Raw genomic sequence first — 22,021 nt, 5'->3', positions numbered from 1 at the left:
GGAGAGAGATTGGACCTGCTCCCCTCAGGCAGGAGGCTCCGGTCCATTCGCACCAGAACCTCTCGCCATAAGAACAGTTTCTTCCCCTCTGCTGTTGGACACATGAACAATAACCACATGACTGTCCCCGCCACTAACACATGACCCTACGCTGTGTCACTGCATCATTACATGTTTGGCACTGATCACCACCTGCACTCATGTATATATCTTTCTACGTAGCACTCTTAATTCTTATTCTCATGTATATATCTCATGTATATCCCATGCACATATCCTTCTTTCTACATAGCACTTTAATTCTTATTGTTTGCACTGAAGCACCGCAGCAATTTCCTAATGTTGTAAACCTCAACATCTGGCAATAAACCCCATTCTGATTCTGATTCTGATTCTGATAGGATGGGACATTATAAGTGTGCATCTGTCAGCAGTACATGTCTGGCTAATTGGTATAAGAATGCAGCTAAATATCTTGTCAAACACTATTGTCCATTATTAATAGAAAAACTCTACCCTTATTGTTGGCTGATTGACAAAAGGAAGGACAGAGGGGGAAAATCTGGATAATAACTGTAGCAAAGTTGGCTCTAGTTAGTGTCTGATTGCAGGCGTGCAGTCAAGTAGTAGGGTGGATACCTATGACATTCAGGAAGCCACACACAAATGAACAGACACACTCACACAGCCCAATTTGTGTTGAGTGGAGGCCATTAAGGGAGAAATAAACATTGATTCCCAAGCCCATTGAGCCCATCCTCAGAAAAGTCACATTCTTATCACTCTGCACCCTCTGAACTACCCACAGACTACCGCCCAACCCCCGTCTTCATTTCGACATACCCCACCTGCTATCTCCCAAACACTTAAAACCTTCATTATATGCACCTACCAGTCACACTTAATCATCCCTCCTCCCCTTGATCCCCTTGTCTGCTTGTTAACTGTCACGCCTGGGTGACAGCAGAAGCTCCTCCCTTTGACTGACTAGCTACTGATAAAGTACTGAGGCAACATCTGAGAGAATAGCTCGAGAAAAAGACTTGAAGAGCTGACAGCAGAGGAGCTGCAGATGCCCAAAATTCAGTTAAGGCCTCAAATGTCAGCAAAAAAAGTTATTATTAGACTCTGCAGAACAGTGTTAATTATCAAACAAGCATGGCTTTATTATTAACCACTAATTTCATACGTCTAGCTAAGAAAAGCTTTATTATTTATGTAAGTTGGGATGCAGCTGTTTGTTCAATTTAAGTTATATCAGGTTCATGTTTTAAAAGCTCCACATCAATTGTGAGGAGGAGAGCCATTTTGCAATATGCATTATTAACAAACCCGTGATGAATGAGTGCTCTTGTGCAGAAGGTTCTTTGCTATAGGAAGCCTCCTACTGCTTTTTAAAGTAAGCACAGTAAGGAGAGTAAATGGCACAGCAGTGCTACTGACAGTAACTATAATCCCAAAATACATTGCTGTGTTCTTGTATACTGCCCATGCTTTTGCTACCATGGATATTCATTATGTAAGTCTTTCATTTTCCAAGAACAAAGGAATGGCCACTGATAAAAAACAATGTCTCAGCATGAGAAAGGCAGTCTAATAACACAGAGACGTTGTTCAAACAATCATTAATGGCTCTTAAATGAGGCTTCATATGATCAAAAGCAAACAGCAGTCACATTCCTGCTAATTTGTCATTGTTCACAAACACATTCTATTCACATATGGTGGGAGAGAGGCGCAGACGAGAAGGGACTGATAACAGGTACCAAGCTAGACTATAAAAGGACAAATGCAAAGATGGCAATCAAACAATGACTTTCAAAGTGTCGCGTTCACAAACATGACAGCAGACCAAATGTTGTGTCCTCGTGGTTTTTTCTGCCACATATACTTCTTCAGGAATAACAACACTGTTACTTCAGCTTTAGGTCACAATTTTTAATTTCAGGTGATTCTTTCTGTTTTTGTTGAAGATCTTGGTTAAACATAAGTAGCCGCTATCTTGTATTTTTACATGACTGCAAAGATTAAATGGTAAATGGCCTGTATTTGTATAGCGCTTTACTAGTCCCTAAGGACCCCAATGGGTTTTACGCAACCAGTCATCCGCCCGATTCACACACTGGTGATGGCAAGCTACATTGTAGCCACAGCCACCCTGGGGCGCACTGACAGAGGCGAGGCTGCCGAACACTGGCGCCACCTGGCCCTCTGGCCACCACCAGTAGGCAACGGGTGAAGTGTCTTGCCCAAGGACACAACGACCAAGACTGTCCAAGCCGGGGCTCGAACCGGCACCCTTCCAATTACAAGGCAAACTCCCAACTCTGGCGATCCAGTCATATAGAAACATCTGTTTCTTGAGCCTTAGAGGGATGAGATCAGCGAGAATGCCAGCTGAGATTAGGAAAGATGACTCGTGCTGTGAAATGAATGTGGGTTGGTGATGTTGTAAGTCATCTGGCTGAAGACAGTCTATGAGTTAATTCCCGAAGTGACTGAATTATGAGTGTTTAAGTTTACACTCCCCACTAAAGTCATCTAGTCTTTCACAGAGCCTCATCTTTTACTGGCTCAGTTCAATAAAGATTTGAATTTACTGGTTTACAAGATCACTTTCTGTGTACATACAGGGAAATACTAATGTCTGTTACCTAGCAGTGAGTGGTACTCATTATCATAACCAGTAATAATTGGACCAAAGCAAACAGAAGGTGAATGATTTCTCTTTTTTTGCTCATAGGCCTTTTCTGTTGCTGCCACCTTTAATGGAGTGGATGAGGGTGGCCATAGTTCATGCCGAGCATCGCAGGAGTTTATTAGTAGACAGCGATGATGTCAGACAGACGGCGAGGCTTCTCCTTCCGGGATTGGACTGTGAGCCGAGACAACTGAAGTAAGTGAGAACACTCATTCACCTCACTCGCTCTGCTGGGATGAAAGTGCTTAAAATAAAAATGCAAACCTTACTAATAATTTCAGGAAAAGAAAAACTAAGACTGATGTTTTATTTGAGCTGGACGTCTGTCGTTTAATCATTTGTATTTAACAAATGATTGTATGCGGTAAATTAATCTTTGTTAACTATTGTGTGGCTCATTAACTTTACTTCTTTCTATAGAAAGCATCATTAACATATGTAAGCCACAAGGTGCATAAAACAAGCATCTTAGAAAAGCGACTGAGTAGATCCTAATAAATTAGCCATCAGCTCTCAGAAATTAATTGGTAACTGGTTATTTATTCAGTTTTAATTTTTTTTCAGGCCTGAGTGTTGCTTCAGCTCCTTCAAGCGTCTCGACTCCAAAGCTGCCTCTGATAAGTTCCACCTTGATTTGGGTTTTCGGATGCTCAACTGCGGTCGCACAGATCTTATTGGCCAAGCAATCGATCTACTGGGACCAGATGGGGTGAACAGTATGGATGACCAGGTATTTAAATTTTACTTAATTTATGTTGTGGAGATATAAATGTAAGCCATTAGCTCGAGCAAACCACCTCTCATTTGGGGACACAAAGCAGGCCCCTTATACAATACGATAAATCTCAAGGAAATTGCTGTAAGTCCATGAAATATCCTTAGAAGTGATGGAAACATAGCTTTGTGTTATAACTTGTTCAAAGCTTCATGCATTTGCTTCTACTCTTGTTTTCATTACAGGGTATGACCCCTCTGATGTACGCCTGCGCAGCTGGAGACGAAGCCCTCGTCCAGATGCTGATTGATGCTGGGGCCAACCTTGACGTGGCGGTAAATATGCTTAAGTATTTCCAATGTGGTCAAATCTGTCTTAATTTAAGCACATTTTGTATCCCTTTACATCTATAAACAGGAAAGGTTTCCATTATTAAAGCATGTAAGAGGCTCTTATGAATGTAATGTTTTCTCTGTGTGCGTGTGTTTGTGATCTTGGTGTGTAATACTGATTTAATCTGTGTTGCCAGGTACCACCCTGCTCCCCCAAGCACCCCTCTGTGCATCCTGATAGTCGACACTGGGCAGCCCTCACCTTTGCAGTGTTGCATGGACACATTTCTGTGGTGCAGGTCCGAAACACATACATAAACAAGCAACACGTAGCTTGTTTATGTCACAATGACCCTTACAAGATGTCAAATATTGTTTAATATAACAGAGGTAATGTGCCTTTGCAGCTTCTTTTGGATGCAGGAGCCAATGTGGAGGGGGCTGCAGTCCGCAATGGACAGGAGAGTACAGCAGACACTCCACTGCAGCTGGCTTCAGCAGCAGGTGGGCAAACACACAAGGAACAGCTGATGTTAGAGTGGTGTCCATCTCACAGTGGGTCTGTGTTATGGCCACTAAATTACCACTTACTGTATAATTATAGAGGCGAAAAGTCAGTTGGAAGGTTTGACAAAGGAAAAGATTTTGTTGTGCAGCTTGTCTATCACCTTTGTTAAAAGCGGTAATAATAACTTGATTGGTTATTTGTAACTAACAGACTGCTAGTTCCAAAGACCACCTAGAGTAACACTTGGATTAACTTGTGACTCAGCAGGAGGAATGAGGAAATGAGAGAGTAAATGAAGGGGCAGTGACAGCAGCAGTGTGCCGCTTGTGGTTGTTTAGTAGTCTGTGGCCTGCATTCCTCTGTGGGATCATCTGAAAGCAACATGTAGCTTGAGTAAAGAAAACACACGCTCTTCATAGCAGCAGTGACAGTGTGTAAATAGTTCCTGCAATGAATGTGTTGGCTGTTTAAATATGCCAAATGAAATGTGATAAATTTTCATTTATGTTTGTGGTGTATAAATGTTTAAAATGGGCCTAAACCAGTAACAAACAAAAATGTTGAAATTTTGGGAATGATGAATGATGGTGGAAAATCAAGTACACTGGACAAGTGGGGAATAATAAGCACAAGGATAATAGATTATCTGTAAGTTTATGAACAAAGTGGAAATATTTATCTATTTGTGCTTCTCAGGCAACTATGAGATGGTGAGTTTGCTACTGGCACGAGGTGCTGACCCCTTATCAAAGAACCATGGTGGAAACGCCCTTACATCATCCCTCTATGAGGACATGAACTGCTTCAGTCATGCTGCTGCACATGGACACAGGTATGTATCCCCCAGTCTGAACATATGCTGAAAACTAGTAGTGGAAGACCAACTGTAAACATTTGCACACGTAGCACAGAAATAATGCATCTGTCAGCTTTATGTTACACATGACTAGAGTTAGAGTTTGTGCTGTGAGGATAGATTCAAACGTTTTATCGTGTGATTTAGGAAGAGCTTGAAGGTTTTGTAGTGTGAAAGGAAAGTTTAAGGTGTCATTCTATTCAGAGTCAATTTGTTTCTGAAGACCAGCTGGTGGTGTAAACTTCTCCACCTGTTCACTCTGTCTGTGTGAACACGATGTAGACTCAACACTTTACATTGCTCAGTGAGGGTGATAGATTACGTAATGAGAGAGGAGACTCCAGGGTTGCAGAATTGGAAGTACATGTTGCCATTTTGGCAGATATTAATGATCCTCCACCTTCTAACTTTCTTTTCTTGTTTCCTTCCTTGCATGCCCTCTTTCTGCCCTCGTTCTACTCCCTATTTATCTTGTCAGGAACGTGCTGAGAAAGCTACTGACTCAGCCGCAGCAAGTCAAAGACGATGTCCTGTCTCTGGAGGAGATCCTGGCTGAGGGGGTTGAAGATGAGACGGCTGGGATCTGCCCTTTCGTCCATCTTTCCCCTCTTCCTAACTCTTCCAATGGTCCCCTGCCGATGCCAGAAGTGGGCATACCAAGGCTCTGCAAAGCCAGGATGAAGGCTCTCCAAGAGGCCAGCTACTACAGCGCCGAGCATGGCTACCTGGACGTCACCATGGAGCTGCATGCTATGGGTACTTTTCAAATGGCAAGAAGAGGATGTGCCTACTTTTCCAGTTTATAGAACCAAATAATAAATCCTTTCTATTTAACCAGGCGTGCCATGGAAACTACACGTGTGGCTGGAATCTCTTCGCTGCGCCCAGCAGCAGTCCAGGACAGGGGTCACCCTCTCCCTCCTCAAAGACTTTAACACAATCAAAGAGGAGGACTACTGTGAGGAACTGGTCACCACAGGCCTGCCCCTTATGTTCAATATTTTGCGCACCACAAAGGTACAGTCAAACACGATCATGAGTATGATTTTCACACTTTTTCAGTGTTAAACAGATTTAATTATACATTTCTCTTCTTCTCGTTCTATTACTTTCCTTCAGAGTGACGCCATTACACAGCAGTTGGCAGCTATTTTTAGTCACTGTTTTGGCCCAGCACCCCTCCCAGCCATCCCTGAGATGAAGGCAACTCTTTCAGCACAGTTGGGTAAGGAAACTATGATCCTTTAGAGTATATGGATATACATGCTCAGAGTTCCAAGAGGATAGGATTTCAGTATTGGCTAGTGATAATTAGTCATTTTGACATCTAAAACACCAGTAAATCCTTAAATACAGTTTTCTTAAGCCTAAAGTCACCGTCAACAGATTCCTTATACAGTGATACAAACCCTAAAACAACACAAATGTAACACTTGGGCTGTAAATTCGATTTTTTTCATGAATATTAGTTAGTAAAAGAGTGTCTGATATTTTTGTTTTGGTAATCTTATCAGCAGTAATGTGTACAGAATGACTCTGCTGTTACTAGAACGTTATGGGTTTTATGCATGTGCTGATGTTTTTCTACAGACCCACACTTTCTGAATAACCAAGAGATGTCAGATGTGACATTTGTGGTTGAGGGAAAACCATTCTACGCACACAGAGTGCTTCTGGTTACTGCCTCTGACCGGTGAGTGCAGAAAGGTACAAGAGTGCATTTTAAGGCTTTTTGATAAGACCTTACTTAAAGGGTTTTATTTTGCTCTAGATTCAAGTCTTTGCTGGCATCATATGGATCAGATGGAAGCTCCGATAAGGAGATTGAGATCAGCGATGTCAAGTACAACATATTTCAGGTAAGAAACACATTCCCTATTTAGAGGTGTTGCATATGACAAAACAGACATTATTTAGATCAAATTGCTCATAAAGAAACCTCTAACCTCTGTACAGATGATGATGTCATACCTGTATTGTGGAGGAACTGAGTCACTGAAAAAGAAGGTGTCTGACTTACTAGAGGTAAGAATTGTTAATCGCATTAATCTGTCTCAGGGTTGGTATCTTAGAAATCCCAGCTTTAGTTCTACATCTTCACATGAATTACTCATTCTTGCTGACAGTGGAGATTGTTCTTTTTTTGTTTTTTTTAATTTGAGTTTAGCTACAAGCTTGACATAGACAAGTTTGTGTTCATAGCAACAATTGAGCTCAATCGTCCCGTCTGGCCAATCCTTTCTAAGCATGAAGCCGTTACTTTGATTTTGAAATATAGTACCCTTATCACAAGTGCACCAGCTGGGCTTTCAAATATGTCCTGTGTTTTTGTGCATTTATCAATTTAAAAATCGTTCTCTCTTCATTTTTTCATTAGTTTTTATCGACAATTCGTAGCTTCTTGAACTGAAAACAAAGGAAAATTAAATACATGTTACACAAAGTTAAATATTGCTTGTATGCAAACAGAATGAAAGGATGCATGACATTATTTTTCCTCCATTAAAATGTTCATGTTTTCTCCTGCAGCTGTTGTCAGCTGCTAGTTTGTTCCAGTTGGGGGCGCTACAGAGACATTGTGAACTCATCTGCTCTCAACATATCAGCCTAGATAATGCAGTCAGCATCTACAAAACTGCTAAGGTAACAATTACTGATAGACTTGGATTGCACTACTGTGAGTGCAGTACATATGTATACATCAGTGCTATTTCAGGCATGAAAATATGACGTTGTTTTGATCATTTAGGTTTACATAAATTAGGTTTATAAAATGTGGTCATTTCACTGTCCTTTCTTCTGTCAGGTTAATGGTTCGGTGGAGCTGAGCTCGTTGTGTGAAGGTTACTTCTTGCAGCAGATGCCTGCCCTGCTGGAAAGAGAGAGTTTTAGGAGCTTGCTGTTGGGACCCCCGGGGGCCCGACAGGGAAACAACTCCACTTCTACGCTGACGCACAGCCGGGGTGACTCACTTGTGGAGGAGCTGGAGACCACCCTGGCTCAACGACTTCGCTCTCTCTACGTCACTTCCCGTGTCTGAAGACAACATGGCAGATGCTGTTGAGAGAGGACAGAAATAAGTGGATAAATGTGGCAATTAAGAAGTCTCACCTTTTCACTGATACAGAATCAGATCTGAAGTGTTTCAAATACAGAAGTTTTCTTGGTAAAATCTGATTTGTGTGTGTTAAGGAGCAATATTTTGACACGGGCACAGATTGGTGAGATGCCTGGCAGTGATTTACTCTGTGGGCAACTCGGCATTTCATACTTTGTGCCAAGCACTCCATGAAAATGTTTTTTGTGACGTACAGCGTTCCGAAGAAGAAAATATGATGCCTTTTCTCCAGGGCTCACGAGGCTTTACTGGACAAGCAACAAGTTGAAAGTCTGAATAATAAGACAATGCTGCCCTCTAATGGACAAAGCTTGCAACATAAATAATTGCCCTGGAGGATTGGGATCAGTGGCAGCCTCACAGTTTTGACTGAAGCAATGTAAAGTGATTACAGACTGAAGCCTTTATTGAAGAATTGAGTGAGGTGGCCTTTTGATGCTGGACTTTAAACTTTCTGTTCTATAGTATTGCATAGTGGGAGCAAGGCTGCAGCCTTAAACTCCCTGCATCAATGTAAGCTTTGGATTAACAAATCTACTTTTTTTTAATGTAAAAGCTTTTATTTTCTGTTTGTTTTTGTTTTTTTTAAGTACGATGAGAGTAATGAAAATTTCAGAAGAGTGGGATGGACATTTTCTATTTAATGAGAAAAAGATGTGAGAGTATTTAACGGGGTGTCCCCTTTTTTATTTTTATTTTAATCAAAGCAGATTATTAGTATGGAAAAAATGCTTCTGCTGTTTTACCAGGTACGCTCTAACAGTTTATTAAGCTTGTGTATGCTGAGGTTCAATGCTTCGACACAGGTACAGCTGCGGAGGCTAACATGGGATTTGGACGACAAGAGTCTGTTTTTGTGCTGGATACATTATTAAACCTGGTAAACAAATCATTTAATGTGTGAATTGTTTTGGACTCACCTGGAATCAGGGAAAACGGCAGATTTACAAATGAGGAAGCCTACAAAATGGAAATAATTACATATGAAATACAATCTTACCACAAATCCATGGCATGTGACATAATGAGGGGGGGAAAAAAAAATCTACTGCATCGATCTTAACTTTGTTTATGAAACCTTTTTCCTCTCTGGTCTACACTTACCCTTGTTTGCACAGGTAGAAATAAGGATAACAAACACACCATAACTGAATGAGTTTATTTGTTTCAGCACTGAAGATGCTCACAGTTATGTTTTATGGGGATTACAGTCAGTTTTGCTCCTGCTCTGTCAAAAGACCCATGTAGGCCTCTGAATCATTAGATATCCTTAGTGCTGCTAGCTTCCCATTGTAGAAAACAGAAAGGAGGGCGCATATCAGGGTATTGCTTTGTGTTTGTAGTACTGGTATCCCCTCCCTGTGCCTCTACTACTAACGGGTAGAGAGAGCCCAGACCTCAGAGCCTTCCAGAGAGAGGTACAGAGTTGAGGAAGCATCCTTCAAAAACTTTGTGCACAAGATAAGGAGGAGGAGGAGGACGAAGGGAAAGATCAGCAGGGCCAAGGGAACAATTTAAAAGAAAAAAAGAGCCAGAAATAAAAGCAGAAAGGGTGGGAAAGTAAGGGACAGAAGGGGAATTTAAATTTTAAAAGGTAGTTTTGTGGAAAGAGAAGTGATGAAGGCTGAGAGAAGGAGTGAGTTTGGCATGGAACATTAACACTAAAGCCATGCAAAGAAAAGCTCATGTTTTGACATGCACACAGCAATACAAGCTAAAAGCACAGAGCAGGAATCCCCAGCATTGTTGAGAAAACAATCAACCCCCACGGTTTGTCTGTCTATTTACAAAGAGAAGAAGCAGATCAGGATCTGTGGTGTTCTTCTCCTCCAGCCTGGCCTACACGCACAATAATATGAAACTGACAAATATCAATAGAAGAGCATATTCCCTCTCCAAAAAGAGGCTAAGTCTACATTCTTAAATTACTGGTAAATCATTTTTTTTCCAAGAGTTCCCACAAGTTCTCTTTCCCTCTGCAGAGAGAGCATGGAAAAGAGAATTTATGACTTGTCAAAGTTCACATAATTCAGTTAAAGTCAGACCAAAGCAAAGGAAATAAAAGTTCTTTTTTTTTTCTTTAAATGTCCCATTTACGAACACACAAGAGGGTAATAAATAACATTCAACTGACCTAACAGCTTTGTTCATATAAATAGCCAAGATATAATAAATTAGGAAATCAAACAGTGAGATGAACAAACATGAATAAATAAGGACAACAATACAAAAATATCCACAGTTGCATTTATCACGTCATTTTTTCGTTTGTTTCTCTACTCCTACTGCTGGTAAGTGAGACTAGAGAGAGGTATAAATGAAAACCAAAGAAAAAAATGCTGCAGATAATAGGAAACAGGAGTGTTTGGATCATTATTGGGTCAATCAAACAAAGACGTACATGATCATGTAACAAAAATACACAGAATTTAAAATGACAGTAAGTGGCAGGCTCAGGTTTACCAACCTGTTCCTATGGTATCTAAACAGTGTCACAACTAGACATTTCTTTTTTTTTTTTCTTTTTTTACATAAGAAATGATATCAGTCTGTACAACAGAATAGATCATTCATTTTAAATACCCGAATATCCACCCACTTCCCTCCCCCCACCCTATACTATCATTTAATATCTCCCGCTGCCCTGTTCTTCTCGCACCCAACTCCTCTCTGAAAACACAATTCCAGTCTGTTTTGCAGCAATAGTATTAAGTCTAATAAAGTCAGTTAGTATTTCAAACCCAGTTCTTCACAAAGAAAGTACATTATAATAAAAAGCAAACAAATACAATCCAGCAAGCATCCGTGTCGGCTGTTTGGGCTTTCCACAAAACTCCTCTCCCTTCTCTCCTCCTCGTGTTTCTGCATGTTGTCTTCTTTTTTTTTTAAAATGTTGTTCATCATTGTTGATACATCCCAGAGTTTTTGTGCATACTGGATCTGTGCGTGTATGTTTTGTGTATGTGGCGTCTGTAGTGTTTTTGAATAATGCTCGTTTTCCAATTAGCAAATGCTCCTTGAGGTCAGAGAACGGTGATAGCTGGTGAGGGGAGCGAGTGGTCTTGTTTTTATTGGGATGTGTGTGCTTGTGTGTTTCTAAGAACAAGAACACTACAGGATTTTTTTTTTTGTCTACTTCTACTGATGGCTGCCAGGGGTGGAGTCGGGGTGCAGAGGAAGATGAAGGTAGAAGTCTGCATGAAGGGTCTGTTTCCATGGTAACCCCTCCCCCAGCACACCGCTATAAGAAGAGTCCTCCGTCAACAATTGTCCGTCTCTCTTGGCACGCTGGAGGGGTGTGGAGGGGTGGTCGAGGGAGGGCGAATGGAGCAGGGAGCAGGAGGATGGACTTTAATAGGTTTTCTGGATAATTCCTGGTATCAGAAACAAGTCAGGTCATCACACAGGTTAGCAGCAGCATGGGAGCAAACAACTGAGGCCCACAGGTGATTAGATGGTTAGGGTACAGGGGTGGTAATGATGGTGGACACTGAGGGGTAATGGAAAGGGGAGTGGAATGGCAAGGGTGTGTGTCTGTTGTGTTGGTGCAACATGTTGTTTGCAAAATATCACTTTGATTCTTTTAATATATTTCTATCTATATAAAGTCATTTTATAGAAAAGATGTCCATAAATGATTTCTATATATATATATCTAGCTATGTACAGATAGCATATTCTCTCTGTGTCTCTGGCTTAAAGTGATACTGGGATGGCTACAAAGCGCCACGGTCTAAGATTCCTCTGGTGTCCCCACAGATGCCACCGACAAGTGGGCTCTGTCTCGGCCTGCAGCGGGGAATTTGGTGTCATTATTTTCTGGGTCATGCCTCCGGACGTGCATGGGTGAGGGGCAGTGCTTGGAGGGCGTGCCAGGGGGGTAGGGCACCTGTCCATTCTTCTCGTCTGAAAAAAGTTGTTTAATTACGTCAAAGAAGTTACTCAATGGGCTGCCTAGGTACACAGATGGGAAGAAAAGAGGACAAAAAAGGGGGGAAAGAGAGAAGACAGAAGAAACAAACTAATGAACAATGGGGTTCACAGGATAGAGAGATGGCTACATGTAAGGCAGAGCGAGCGAGCAGAGGTGAGGAGGTGGTAGACCCACGTACACTGTGCAAGGATGAGAACTGCCGAAGCAGCCGTGTTTAGACCACATAATGCATTAGCCCCGGCAAATCATGCATACGTTTCAGCGCAATCCACGGAAAAAAACACAAGTGCCCATTAAGTCGATATAGTGACCAGTGTGTCTGAACGAGTTTGGCTGGCCAGAAGCAGGACAGACAAGATGATAGAAGCGAAAAATGAGAAAGCGTGGAAATTCAAGAAAACGCTTCCTGTCAAAGAAGCATTACTGCTCCCCCTGAAACATAAAAAGTCTTGGAAACCTGTCCTCCAGCATCAAACGTCTGACACATCCTCAATGTAGGTGTGTCAGACGTTTGGTTTGACATACTAATCATGAGTCGTGTTTTTGCCAGCTAGAAGCTGGCAAGCTTTTTATTTTTCCTTCAACCTCAAGGAAACAGCATCACTTTTAGACTACTGTAATTCCCTCTACAGGGACCACATCCAAAAAAACATCTCTGATTGTTTAAACTTAGCTGTCAGATTTCTAACAGATTCAGAGAAGTTACTTCCGTCCATGCTACACCACACTAGCCACCTGTTATACACAGAATTGGCCTTAAACTTAAATTTCATTCATTTTATTTTTAAATACTTATACAACCTCAGTCCCATCTCCATTACAGACATACACACACCTTATGAACCTGCCCACTCCTCATGACAGAGCCTCCCGAATTACATAGAGTTCTGTATCCATTTCCTCCTTACCAGAGGTAATTAGATTTGGAAGTGTCTACTTTTAAATCACTCCTCAAATTTTACTTCATTGTGAACTATTTATGCTGTATTCTCTAATACACAATTTTACTGTGTTTTGATATCATAACCATAGCACTGAAGGGCAACATAGACTTCTCATTAGTGAGGCTGTCTACCTTGTGGTAATTGTTCATAGTGACGTACATAACACAGTAAGAGACCTGAATGGACCTCAGAAAGAGGAAACACGTGCAGTGTGTGTACGTATGGACAACAGTACGCATGCATATAAGCATTAAGTACACCAAACATAAGAAATGAAGCAAAAAAAAAAAAAAAAAAAAGAGGTGATGGTCCGCATAAGCGTGACTGATCAGTCAAAAACAAGACTGTTTCTGACTTCTTTGCAGTCCAAGCAAACAGTTATAGCATCAGTAAAACAAGAAAAAACAGACTGAGGAGCTACACGGACAATAAAGCGCACAAACATGCTGCGTCTACACATCAGCAAAATGTAGATTATAAAATAGAATTTCTTGAGGTGAAACATTCTGTTATCAGTCTGTATGCACTTCCAGTATGATGATATTGTGTAAATTAGAAAATTTGTCATATACGGATTAATGAGCAATTGCATGCAAGTGCACATGTGAGAAGGCCAGTAGTAGTTTCTACTGATCCATTATCCTGCAGGAATGTGGCTGTAGCTAACTTCTTCCCCATGTTTATACTTCTAATTCCACATTAGTCAATTAACTCTTTCCCAATCCGGATTGGGAATCCGTGTTTTGAAAAGACTACAACAGACCACATAATATTGCCTTTTCTCAAAAGCATCTTTATCTGAATGAATATACCTACATTTTACTTCCTGCATTCCTCCATACTTTAACTCTTCATAAGTACAGGTCTCAGAAATGCTGTCATCACTAGTGATTAGGGGCATTAATAACCAGGTTTTGACAAAGCCCTTTGACACAATGTTATGCAAATCAATTTCTATTCTTAATTACAGTCACTGACTTTTATTTTTAAATCCCTTTTGTTCAGGTACTACTAGAGGTGTGTAAGTGGGTCAAAGTAAATAGAGAGGAGGAGAATAGGATTGTTTTCATGCCAATTGCTTCTCAGCGTGATGCCGTAAAGACATTAATTCATTCAACTAGCCTTTGTCAAAAATAACTTACTTTGACTTTTAATACCAACTGTATCATCTCGGACAACACAAACTAAAAGTAGTGTACTTTTCAGTATCTATCCATCTATTGCTTTAAGCGGTTCTCATATTATACTCCAACAATGTCATCTCTCCTACAGAGACAGCCCACTACGTCAAAACCCCCACCACCATTAAAACCTAATCTAATGTAACTTATTGTAATTTTACCCTTCCCACACCTCAGCCTGGTAATGAGCTGCACGATATAAAAAGATCAAAAATAATTGGTAAACTTACTGAGGCACAGCAATGATAACAGACTGTTAAATATCATAACAGCTGTCATGACTGCTGTTCATTTCTGAGTGCCAATGAGAGTAATTTTGCGTAAAAGACACAGGGCAAAGACACAGCTCACACTTAAAAAACTGTAGTGGGACATGCTACCAAGACCTGGCATGGAACTGGAAATGAGTTTAAGAGGACAGAGAAAGACGCAGACACGGTTCACAACTGGTAACGTTTCCTCCTGATGTTGTTTACTTGTCTGGTCAGCAGATGGAGCTCTTGGATGGCAAGTGAGATGCACACAGCTCACAATGATTCAAAAGAGTCAACATGTTAAGAGCAGAAAGGGGTGAGTCGGAGCCCTATGACTCTTCATCATCCAGACTTCACTTTTATGAAACAGTATCGAGCCACAATGGCACAAAAAACGTGCTTACATCTGCTGAAACTGTCACCTCAGAAACTACTGAAAAGATGAGAGAAGAAAGAGAGACTAATATCATCAAGTTCACATGTGAATGGCTGGGTGATGATGATCGTTGACCTCAGAGGTGTTTGTACCTTGCTTTTAGCGGTGGACTGGTGAACATACAGAGAGTGAAAGCGCACGGGATGCCTAGAGAGCGCACTTATCAGGTGTGGTGTCGCTATTTGGCGCAGTGCAATGTGGGAGTGCGTTAAGGGGCAGAGGTGTTGCCATGGTGACAGGCTCTTGAAAGTAGGAGTAACAGAATGCGAATCGGCTTACCCTACCTCTACTCTAATCTTCACTGCCAGTGGGCAGAGAGACAACATTTGACCCGCAGTCGGTGCTTGAGAGCAGCTCCCACCCTTTCATAGCAGTGAGGCACAGGCATGCAAAGGAAGCCGATTGGAGAAGCAGAGAGTGGCTTGAGGATTTCAAGCATACTGAGAAGACGGGTTGGATTTAGCTTAGCTATAGCGGTGAGTGTAGCTCATCAAGGGGCGGGATGGGCAGATGAGGCGGTAGGGGAATGGGTGAAGAGGTTTTGGTAAAGGTTTGGAATTTCTTTTTTTTAAATATTTTTTTGAAAAGGAATTCTTACTCACCGGAAAGCTGTTGGACCCCAGGCTGATCGTGTGTGCTTAACAACTGGCTCTGAATCGTCTCCACTACTCGTTTAAAGCGTCGGCTGGGTCCTTCACAGAGACATAGATAAACACATGAATGCTGACATGGTAGACCTTTCATGGAAAACACTTACAGTTGTCTTGGTAGGTAAAGCAAAAGTAGCATAAATGATGTCTCTTTTCCATTAAGTGTGTGAGCAAACCATGACAGTAAACCAGAATGCACGAAAGCGGCACTTCTACGAGTTCAATGCTGCCATCAATAGATCTATTCTCTTCTGTGGCAAGTCATGGGGTGCTTTTCACTATGCTAACTTTTGCTTCCTTGCCTCCAACTCTCCTCCAGTGACTTGAAAATCATCGCCCCTTACATGCACCACAACGAGACAAGAAACAAGGAAGTTTATGGAAAGAATTAATATTCATTTTTGGTGTGATATATAGACAAACACATCAAATGCAACTGATGATAAGAATGTGCCCATACTTGCATGTGTCTTGTGCATACCTACTGAGAAGACCTAAAACACGTGATGGAGGGAGGGGGCATGTTATTATACTGAAAAACCCCTAAGAAGTCTGTTCAGGGATACAGAGTATCAGCAGCATGAACACAGCAGAACTTGTACAAATATATTGCATTAACCAAATAGATTTAAAGGTACTGGTTTTTGAAGGCAAAGCAAACAGGGATATGGACGTGGTGCAAAATGTGAGGTGGAAAACTGCAGAAAGCCTGAGATTATAAATGGGGGCCAGAGATGAGTGCTGCTGAGAGCTCCTGCTGTCTACCTGTTGTGTACAGTATATGGTCAGTGACATGAAGAACTGGCTTCTATTACAGCCCATTCAGCTCAGCTGTGACCCCATTTATGTGAAAGAGAAAGAGGAGAGTAAAAGAGAGCATGCAGGTGTTTGTGCAGAACTAAGCATTAACACACGGTTTCAGTGTGGAATTGTGCATAGCTTGACTTCAGTTTGCTAAATCTTATCAAGAATTCAGGATTTTAAAAAAATTATGTTTTTCATTAAGTTTAACACACCAACATGCTTTCGGGGGAAAAAAGACTTCAGGCTTGTTTGTTTGTTGAATATACATGACTCCATTAGTTTAAAGTGTGACATTCAAAGTGTTTCACTTGTCATTTGTGAGCTTGAATTTAAGGCTAATGAGATGGAGAGCCAGCTGCTCAAATGCCATAATAATACATGCATGTCTGTCCTCTGTGATCGGTTGAGATCCTTGGTTTGAACTTGACCGTTTCTTTCTTTCTTTCTTGGATTCCAGCTTTAAGTACAGAAGGAAGACTTAGTGTATTGAATTTTTAGAGAACTAATTCCTCCCTTGTATGCAACACAGTGTCTTTCAATACTGTTACAACACCTTCTCCATTGATTTTCAGTTCCACTGTTACTTCAAGTGCCCACAGATGATGTAAACTGAGACAAGTGTTAGTTCACACAAGCCACAAAGTTAAACCTAGTCTGCAATTCTGACAGGTCAGCTCATATCAGTTCCAGCCCACCATCGGCTGATTGTTCACATGACAGTCATTCATGTATTTTGCTTGCAAATCTCAAACAAGGCTGATTATTTAAGTTGCTTTAGCCTGCCTACAGTTGATACACATCTGCAACCCCACTCTACAAGATCTTCTCATTTTAATCCGGTACCTGACTTAATCAGCGTCATATCTGTTGTCACGGATGCTTTTCCACGTATCCTCACAGAAGTGTGGATACCAGAGCCGTACCACCAAATATACCGCTGGTGAACATTCTGCTTTTGATTCTAAAGGCCATGACTGTAATTTCCTGAACATGGACAGCCTTTCTTAAAAAAAAAAAAAAAGGGTAGAAGCAGGTGAAAATGTTGAGATGTTTTTATGATTGCTGAAGTATCCTAACCTGAGAGCAGGGTGAAGGTTACAGAGTAGATGCCATTCTCCTTAGTGGCAGCTGTGCTCTCTGTGTAGGTGATATCCACCTGAAATTTCACCGGCTTCTGGAAGACTGTGGGGCCGGCTGTTGACTTGTACTCTGCTCGAAAAGAGGTCTGAGAGATGACACTGTGGCTCAGGCTGGGAATCTGTGGGGGCAAAAAAGGAATTGTGAAAAGAAAATGTCAGAAAGAGGAAAAAAAAACAGGAATAAAAATAGGTAGCACAAAGACACGAGTAATGGGATTATGCATAGGAAGCACTGATGTTAAATTTTTCTCCCACACCTTGCAAATGACAAGGTGAATAAACCCTCATTAAAATACCCTCCACATAGTACGAGCCACATTTGAAACTCTAAGGAGATTAATGCCTCGGGGAGTAGCCATGCATGCCAGAGAGACTTAAGCTAATGTAATCTTGAGTCATCCAACAACATTGCACTCTCCCGCCTAAAATGAATTTGTATGCCCAATGAACAGGTGAGCCCTGAAATTGTCACGTTTTGCCATAGTGCTAGAGAGGGTTTGACATTCCATTAATGCCAGAGTGCTGAGAGGTATAATTCCACTGATTCAGGTGCCAATCTCCTGTCTGGAATACCAGCTAGCATAACCCAAAGGAAAATGCTTCCTCCAGGGATGAGGAAACAGATTTGACATTGACCCGCACCGGCAGAGTTTGTACACTTAGACTTTGTTAAATCTAACTGGGGTGAGGATAGGTTCTGTTCAATTATGTACTCTGAATATCAACGACCACTGCTTACTGTTTCTTGGTACTGATTCTGCTGCGCTTACTGAAAAACTAATACTGCCTTACATTTCTGCATGTATTTGTAGAACCACGCAATAATAAAGCACAACACACACACAGACACACACACACACACGCAATCTACGCTTTTTCTCACCCTGCACATCTAAATATACAAACACACATGCTCAGAGCACCGTATTGAGGGCAGGACATCTATATGCTAATGACCAAAGCTCAGTGTTGATTTTCTATTGACCTCAAGTGGGTCCACAGTCAAAGAGAAAATAGAAGCGGTGAATACAAGCAGTTTACTGGATTGCTACATAAATCAGCACCATGTTAGCAAACACTCAGAGCATGCCTGCCTCGTAGCAGAGCCAACATCCTGCATTAGAGAGCAAATACCCAGGTGATAAGCCTGCATTCATGCACAAACAGATACAGTGTCAGAGAGAGGTGGGGCACGCAGCAGATGGGAAAAGGGTCAGGGGTTCAGCAGAAGGGACAAAGGAAGAAATTAGCAAAAACGTGGTGTATCTACCGAGAGAAAGGCTTGAACGATGTCTGCCTTGATTGAGCTGAGAGGTTTGTCTTTGATGACAATGAAGATCTGTTCCTCTTTTTCCAGGTTGATGAAGTTACCAAACCAGGATTTTTTGGCAAGTCTGTGAGGAAAGAAAAGACCTTTAGCAGAATATAAGCCCAATGTTGTACACATACATCTTTATACAGCTGACCATTTTTGCAACCTTGTTTTAGTTCCCTATCAGTCTATTGATTCTGAGAAACAACCACCTCCCCACAGTTCTGTAGGGATTCAAAGGAGCAAACAGAGGATATTCCAGTGCATTGTGTATGAATGGATTTGAGGGGGGTGGGGTGAGATAACTGAGTCTCTCTGTGAACAGAAGGAGCAGAGGTAGATGAATTTACTATTGGCCTCAGCCCAGGTGCACTTCCAACCACTAGTAAGCCATATGGACTCCTGTTTTCTGGCATTAATATTAGATATAAGATTTATAATATTTAGCATTACATTTAAATCAATATAAATACCTAGTAAAATATGGAAACAAATGTAGATTAGCCGAAAGAGATGCACTGTTCTGCAGTAGGAGACTGACTACAGCTCACGTGACTGTATACTTCGGGCTGAGCTAAAACAGGGTCTCTCTCTGATCAATTTTCCAACTTCTTTCAGTTGGGAAATTCCTATCTAGCCAGGTGGAAATGACCAACCCAGACAGCAACCAGCCAACCAAACAGGCATATCTAGGCCAACCTTGAGTTATCAGGCCCATGGGAACTCAAAAGCATCACGCAGGCTCGTCCTGCCTCCCTCATAACCCACTCACTACCTCCTGCTACTGTCCTCTTTCCAACTCAGACCAGACCGGAGGTCATTACAAGTCGACTCAGCAGGCAAAAATCAAACATTCATAGATGTTACACTTTCCAAAACATCATCCTATCGAGAGGGAGCCTGTTTGAGCCAGTGGCTAAGGGGCTGAGAGGTTATGCATAGTTATGATAGCAGTGGTGCTTTCAAAATGGACAGCGTCTGCTTACTCTGGGGAAGACTCTGGTGTGAGGCTGGACATCTCCTCTTGTGTGGGAACTGTGGAAGTAGAGTTAGATGTCAGACGATTGAGAAAGACTTAAAATTGTCAAAAAGTATATTACGGTACAATGTACAGTAAAACCTTTGGGGAAAAACCAAGATTGTAGCATTAGTCAGCAATTTTTCATGTAAATCGGCTGAAATCTACCTTGGAGTTTCCTGCGATGGAAACGTGGTGAGCCCAGGAAGCTGTTCTTGATGGAGTTGAGGCGCGTCCTCCAAGGCATGCCTCCAATAGAGGGGCTTGGGGGCGGTGTTGGAGTAGGTGTCCCAGCTGGGCTGTCCTTGGGAGTGTGCACTGGGGTGCCCTTTGGGGTGGGGAGGGGGCTGCCTCGAGGGGAAGGGTGAGGGGTAACCTGTATGAGGGGGATAGATTTGGGTGGGTGGTCAGTAAATGGAGAAGGGGCTGGTGCTACAGGGTGAAAATGGTGCAGCCTGATTGGTGACAGGGGCAACACAGGGCTAAAGGGCACAGAGAGTTGGGGGTTGGCAGCATAATGAGCTCGTCGTACTTGGGGGCTGTTTAAGATGGTAGCACTGGCGATGGAGGATGAGGAAAACGGGGAGGATGGGGAAGATGGAGAAGTAGGGGTAGGAGGCACAGAGGCAGAGGGTGGCTGTGATGGAAGCTGGCAGGGAGTGGAGGATTCTGATTTGGCTGCAGGTTCTGGATCAAGGGTGGTTTCAGGAAGTGGGTTTGATCGTGTGGCTTGGAGGGGCTTTGGGACAGTTTTGGACTTGGCAGGGAGCGTCTGTGTCTTGTTGAGTGCTTCTGGCAGGGGCTCACTGTTTGGAGCGAGCGAATTGGGGGTGGAGATACGCTGGCCTGCGCGATTTGGAACGGGCTCAGGGGATGGACAGGGACTGGTGTTAGGGGACGGGGACAAGTCTGGGGACTGAGGTGGTACACCAAACTTTCTGACAGGCTAGATTAAAAGAATAACACAGCCAAGAGGAAGAAGAGGTGTAAAACAAAAAGACAACAAAATAAACAAACAGAAAACACACACAAGAATGCATGCAAGTACACAAACACACAAAGCAAAGGGAAGGGAAGGGAAGGGCAAACCACCACACAGGTAAAGGAAGAAGTAGCCAAAGGATTTGGAGGCAGGTAACAAGTGCACACATATAGGAAAGATGGAGGAATTGCAACAACAAAAAAGAGAGAAAGAAAACATGGTAAAGACCATTCAGTGACTCATGTCAAAGCAAAGCAAAACAAAAATGAAATGGGAATAACAATACCAGCAAACAATGTGCTCACTTTAAAAAAATCCAAACAAAACACAAAAAGACAGACTTTATTTGCATAAAACATACAAGGCATTCCCAGCAGAGACAAGCAAGCAAACACAAACACACGAGAGAGACAAAAGGCCAATTGGGCTGTCTCAAAAACAAGTGGAAGGTGGCAACTCTGCAGTCAAATTTCCTGATTATTTATTGATGTACTGATTTTGCATGGTTCATTTGCACTCACACTGGTTCAATATTTGCCTTCAACACATTCCTGTCTTCCAGAAGCTAAGTCTGAGAAAATAACCCCACACAGAGCTTCTTGCTGAGAACACAATCCAGGCTTTGGGTGGGTTTGAGAAATCAATTTCCCTTTCAGATAAGCCTGCAAGAACCTGTGTGGTGAGGAGCTCGTCTTAGGATCCTGGCTAATCTGGAGCCTTCTCAGGTTAGTCAGCTGGAAAAGTTTACTACAAGCTCCCCAGCTTTGAGCAAAGGAAAGTGGGATTTTCTGAAGCATTCCCTGAGCTGGATTTCCAAAGAGCTCAGGCCATAGAAAACAGAGAGAAGGATAATAAGTGCAGAGGATGGAGAGAGAAGAGGCTTTGTGGGGTGGAGAAAGTTTTCTGTGCTGTCATGCCTCCTGTGTGCATTCAGCAGTGGGTTTTACTTAGCATTAACAGAAACATCTAAGCTATATGGACACACAGGAAGCCCTGATATGATACAGGATATGAAAAGGTAATCAAAATGGACCTATACTTTCTCAAAACACAAAGGTAGATTCTTCAAGGCTGATAAATGTTTATATAACGGTAAAACAGATTGGTGGAAAAATATTGCTGTGCAGAGAAATATTG

The 22,021-nt window shown here is 42.0% G+C and overlaps 2 protein-coding genes across 7 annotated transcripts in view; one reads left to right on the top strand and one right to left on the bottom strand.

The window, feature by feature from the left end:
• abtb2b (ankyrin repeat and BTB (POZ) domain containing 2b) overlaps nucleotides 1-9,122 on the top strand; it is a 43,566-nt gene extending 34,444 nt beyond the window's left edge. The window contains exons 8-17 of the mRNA XM_014340263.2: nucleotides 4,156-4,252; nucleotides 4,953-5,088; nucleotides 5,591-5,868; nucleotides 5,951-6,129; nucleotides 6,232-6,337; nucleotides 6,703-6,805; nucleotides 6,884-6,971; nucleotides 7,069-7,137; nucleotides 7,642-7,755; nucleotides 7,919-9,122. Of these exons, the coding sequence (XP_014195749.1) occupies nucleotides 4,156-4,252; nucleotides 4,953-5,088; nucleotides 5,591-5,868; nucleotides 5,951-6,129; nucleotides 6,232-6,337; nucleotides 6,703-6,805; nucleotides 6,884-6,971; nucleotides 7,069-7,137; nucleotides 7,642-7,755; nucleotides 7,919-8,152 (1,404 nt within the window). The 3' untranslated portion in view covers nucleotides 8,153-9,122. The remainder of the gene's footprint in view (nucleotides 1-4,155; nucleotides 4,253-4,952; nucleotides 5,089-5,590; nucleotides 5,869-5,950; nucleotides 6,130-6,231; nucleotides 6,338-6,702; nucleotides 6,806-6,883; nucleotides 6,972-7,068; nucleotides 7,138-7,641; nucleotides 7,756-7,918) is intronic.
• A 24-nt stretch (nucleotides 9,123-9,146) lies between these two features.
• brsk2a (BR serine/threonine kinase 2a) overlaps nucleotides 9,147-22,021 on the bottom strand; it is a 170,536-nt gene continuing 157,661 nt past the window's right edge. For 3 of the 6 annotated variants that reach the window (XM_005942869.3, XM_005942870.3, XM_005942872.3), the window contains 6 exons: nucleotides 20,071-20,278; nucleotides 19,871-19,919; nucleotides 18,843-18,966; nucleotides 17,511-17,691; nucleotides 15,582-15,671; nucleotides 9,371-12,184 (listed from right to left, as the gene is read on the bottom strand). In XM_005942869.3, coding sequence (XP_005942931.1) covers nucleotides 11,964-12,184; nucleotides 15,582-15,671; nucleotides 17,511-17,691; nucleotides 18,843-18,966; nucleotides 19,871-19,919; nucleotides 20,071-20,278 — 873 coding nt within the window. In that variant the 3' untranslated portion in view covers nucleotides 9,371-11,963. Of the gene's footprint in view, nucleotides 9,191-9,370; nucleotides 12,185-15,581; nucleotides 15,672-17,510; nucleotides 17,692-18,842; nucleotides 18,967-19,870; nucleotides 19,920-20,070; nucleotides 20,279-22,021 lie in introns of those variants that run through there. The other 3 variants (XM_005942873.3, XM_005942871.3, XM_005942874.3) reach the window with 3 other exon arrangements.

Source organism: Haplochromis burtoni, unplaced genomic scaffold (assembly GCF_018398535.1).
Source record: "Haplochromis burtoni strain Fernald_Lab_line unplaced genomic scaffold, NCSU_Asbu1 Contig_259, whole genome shotgun sequence".
NCBI classification, from domain to species: Eukaryota; Metazoa; Chordata; class Actinopteri; order Cichliformes; family Cichlidae; genus Haplochromis; species Haplochromis burtoni.
Note: the sequence above shows the minus strand (reverse complement) of the source record. Positions and strands in the feature narration are given on the sequence as shown.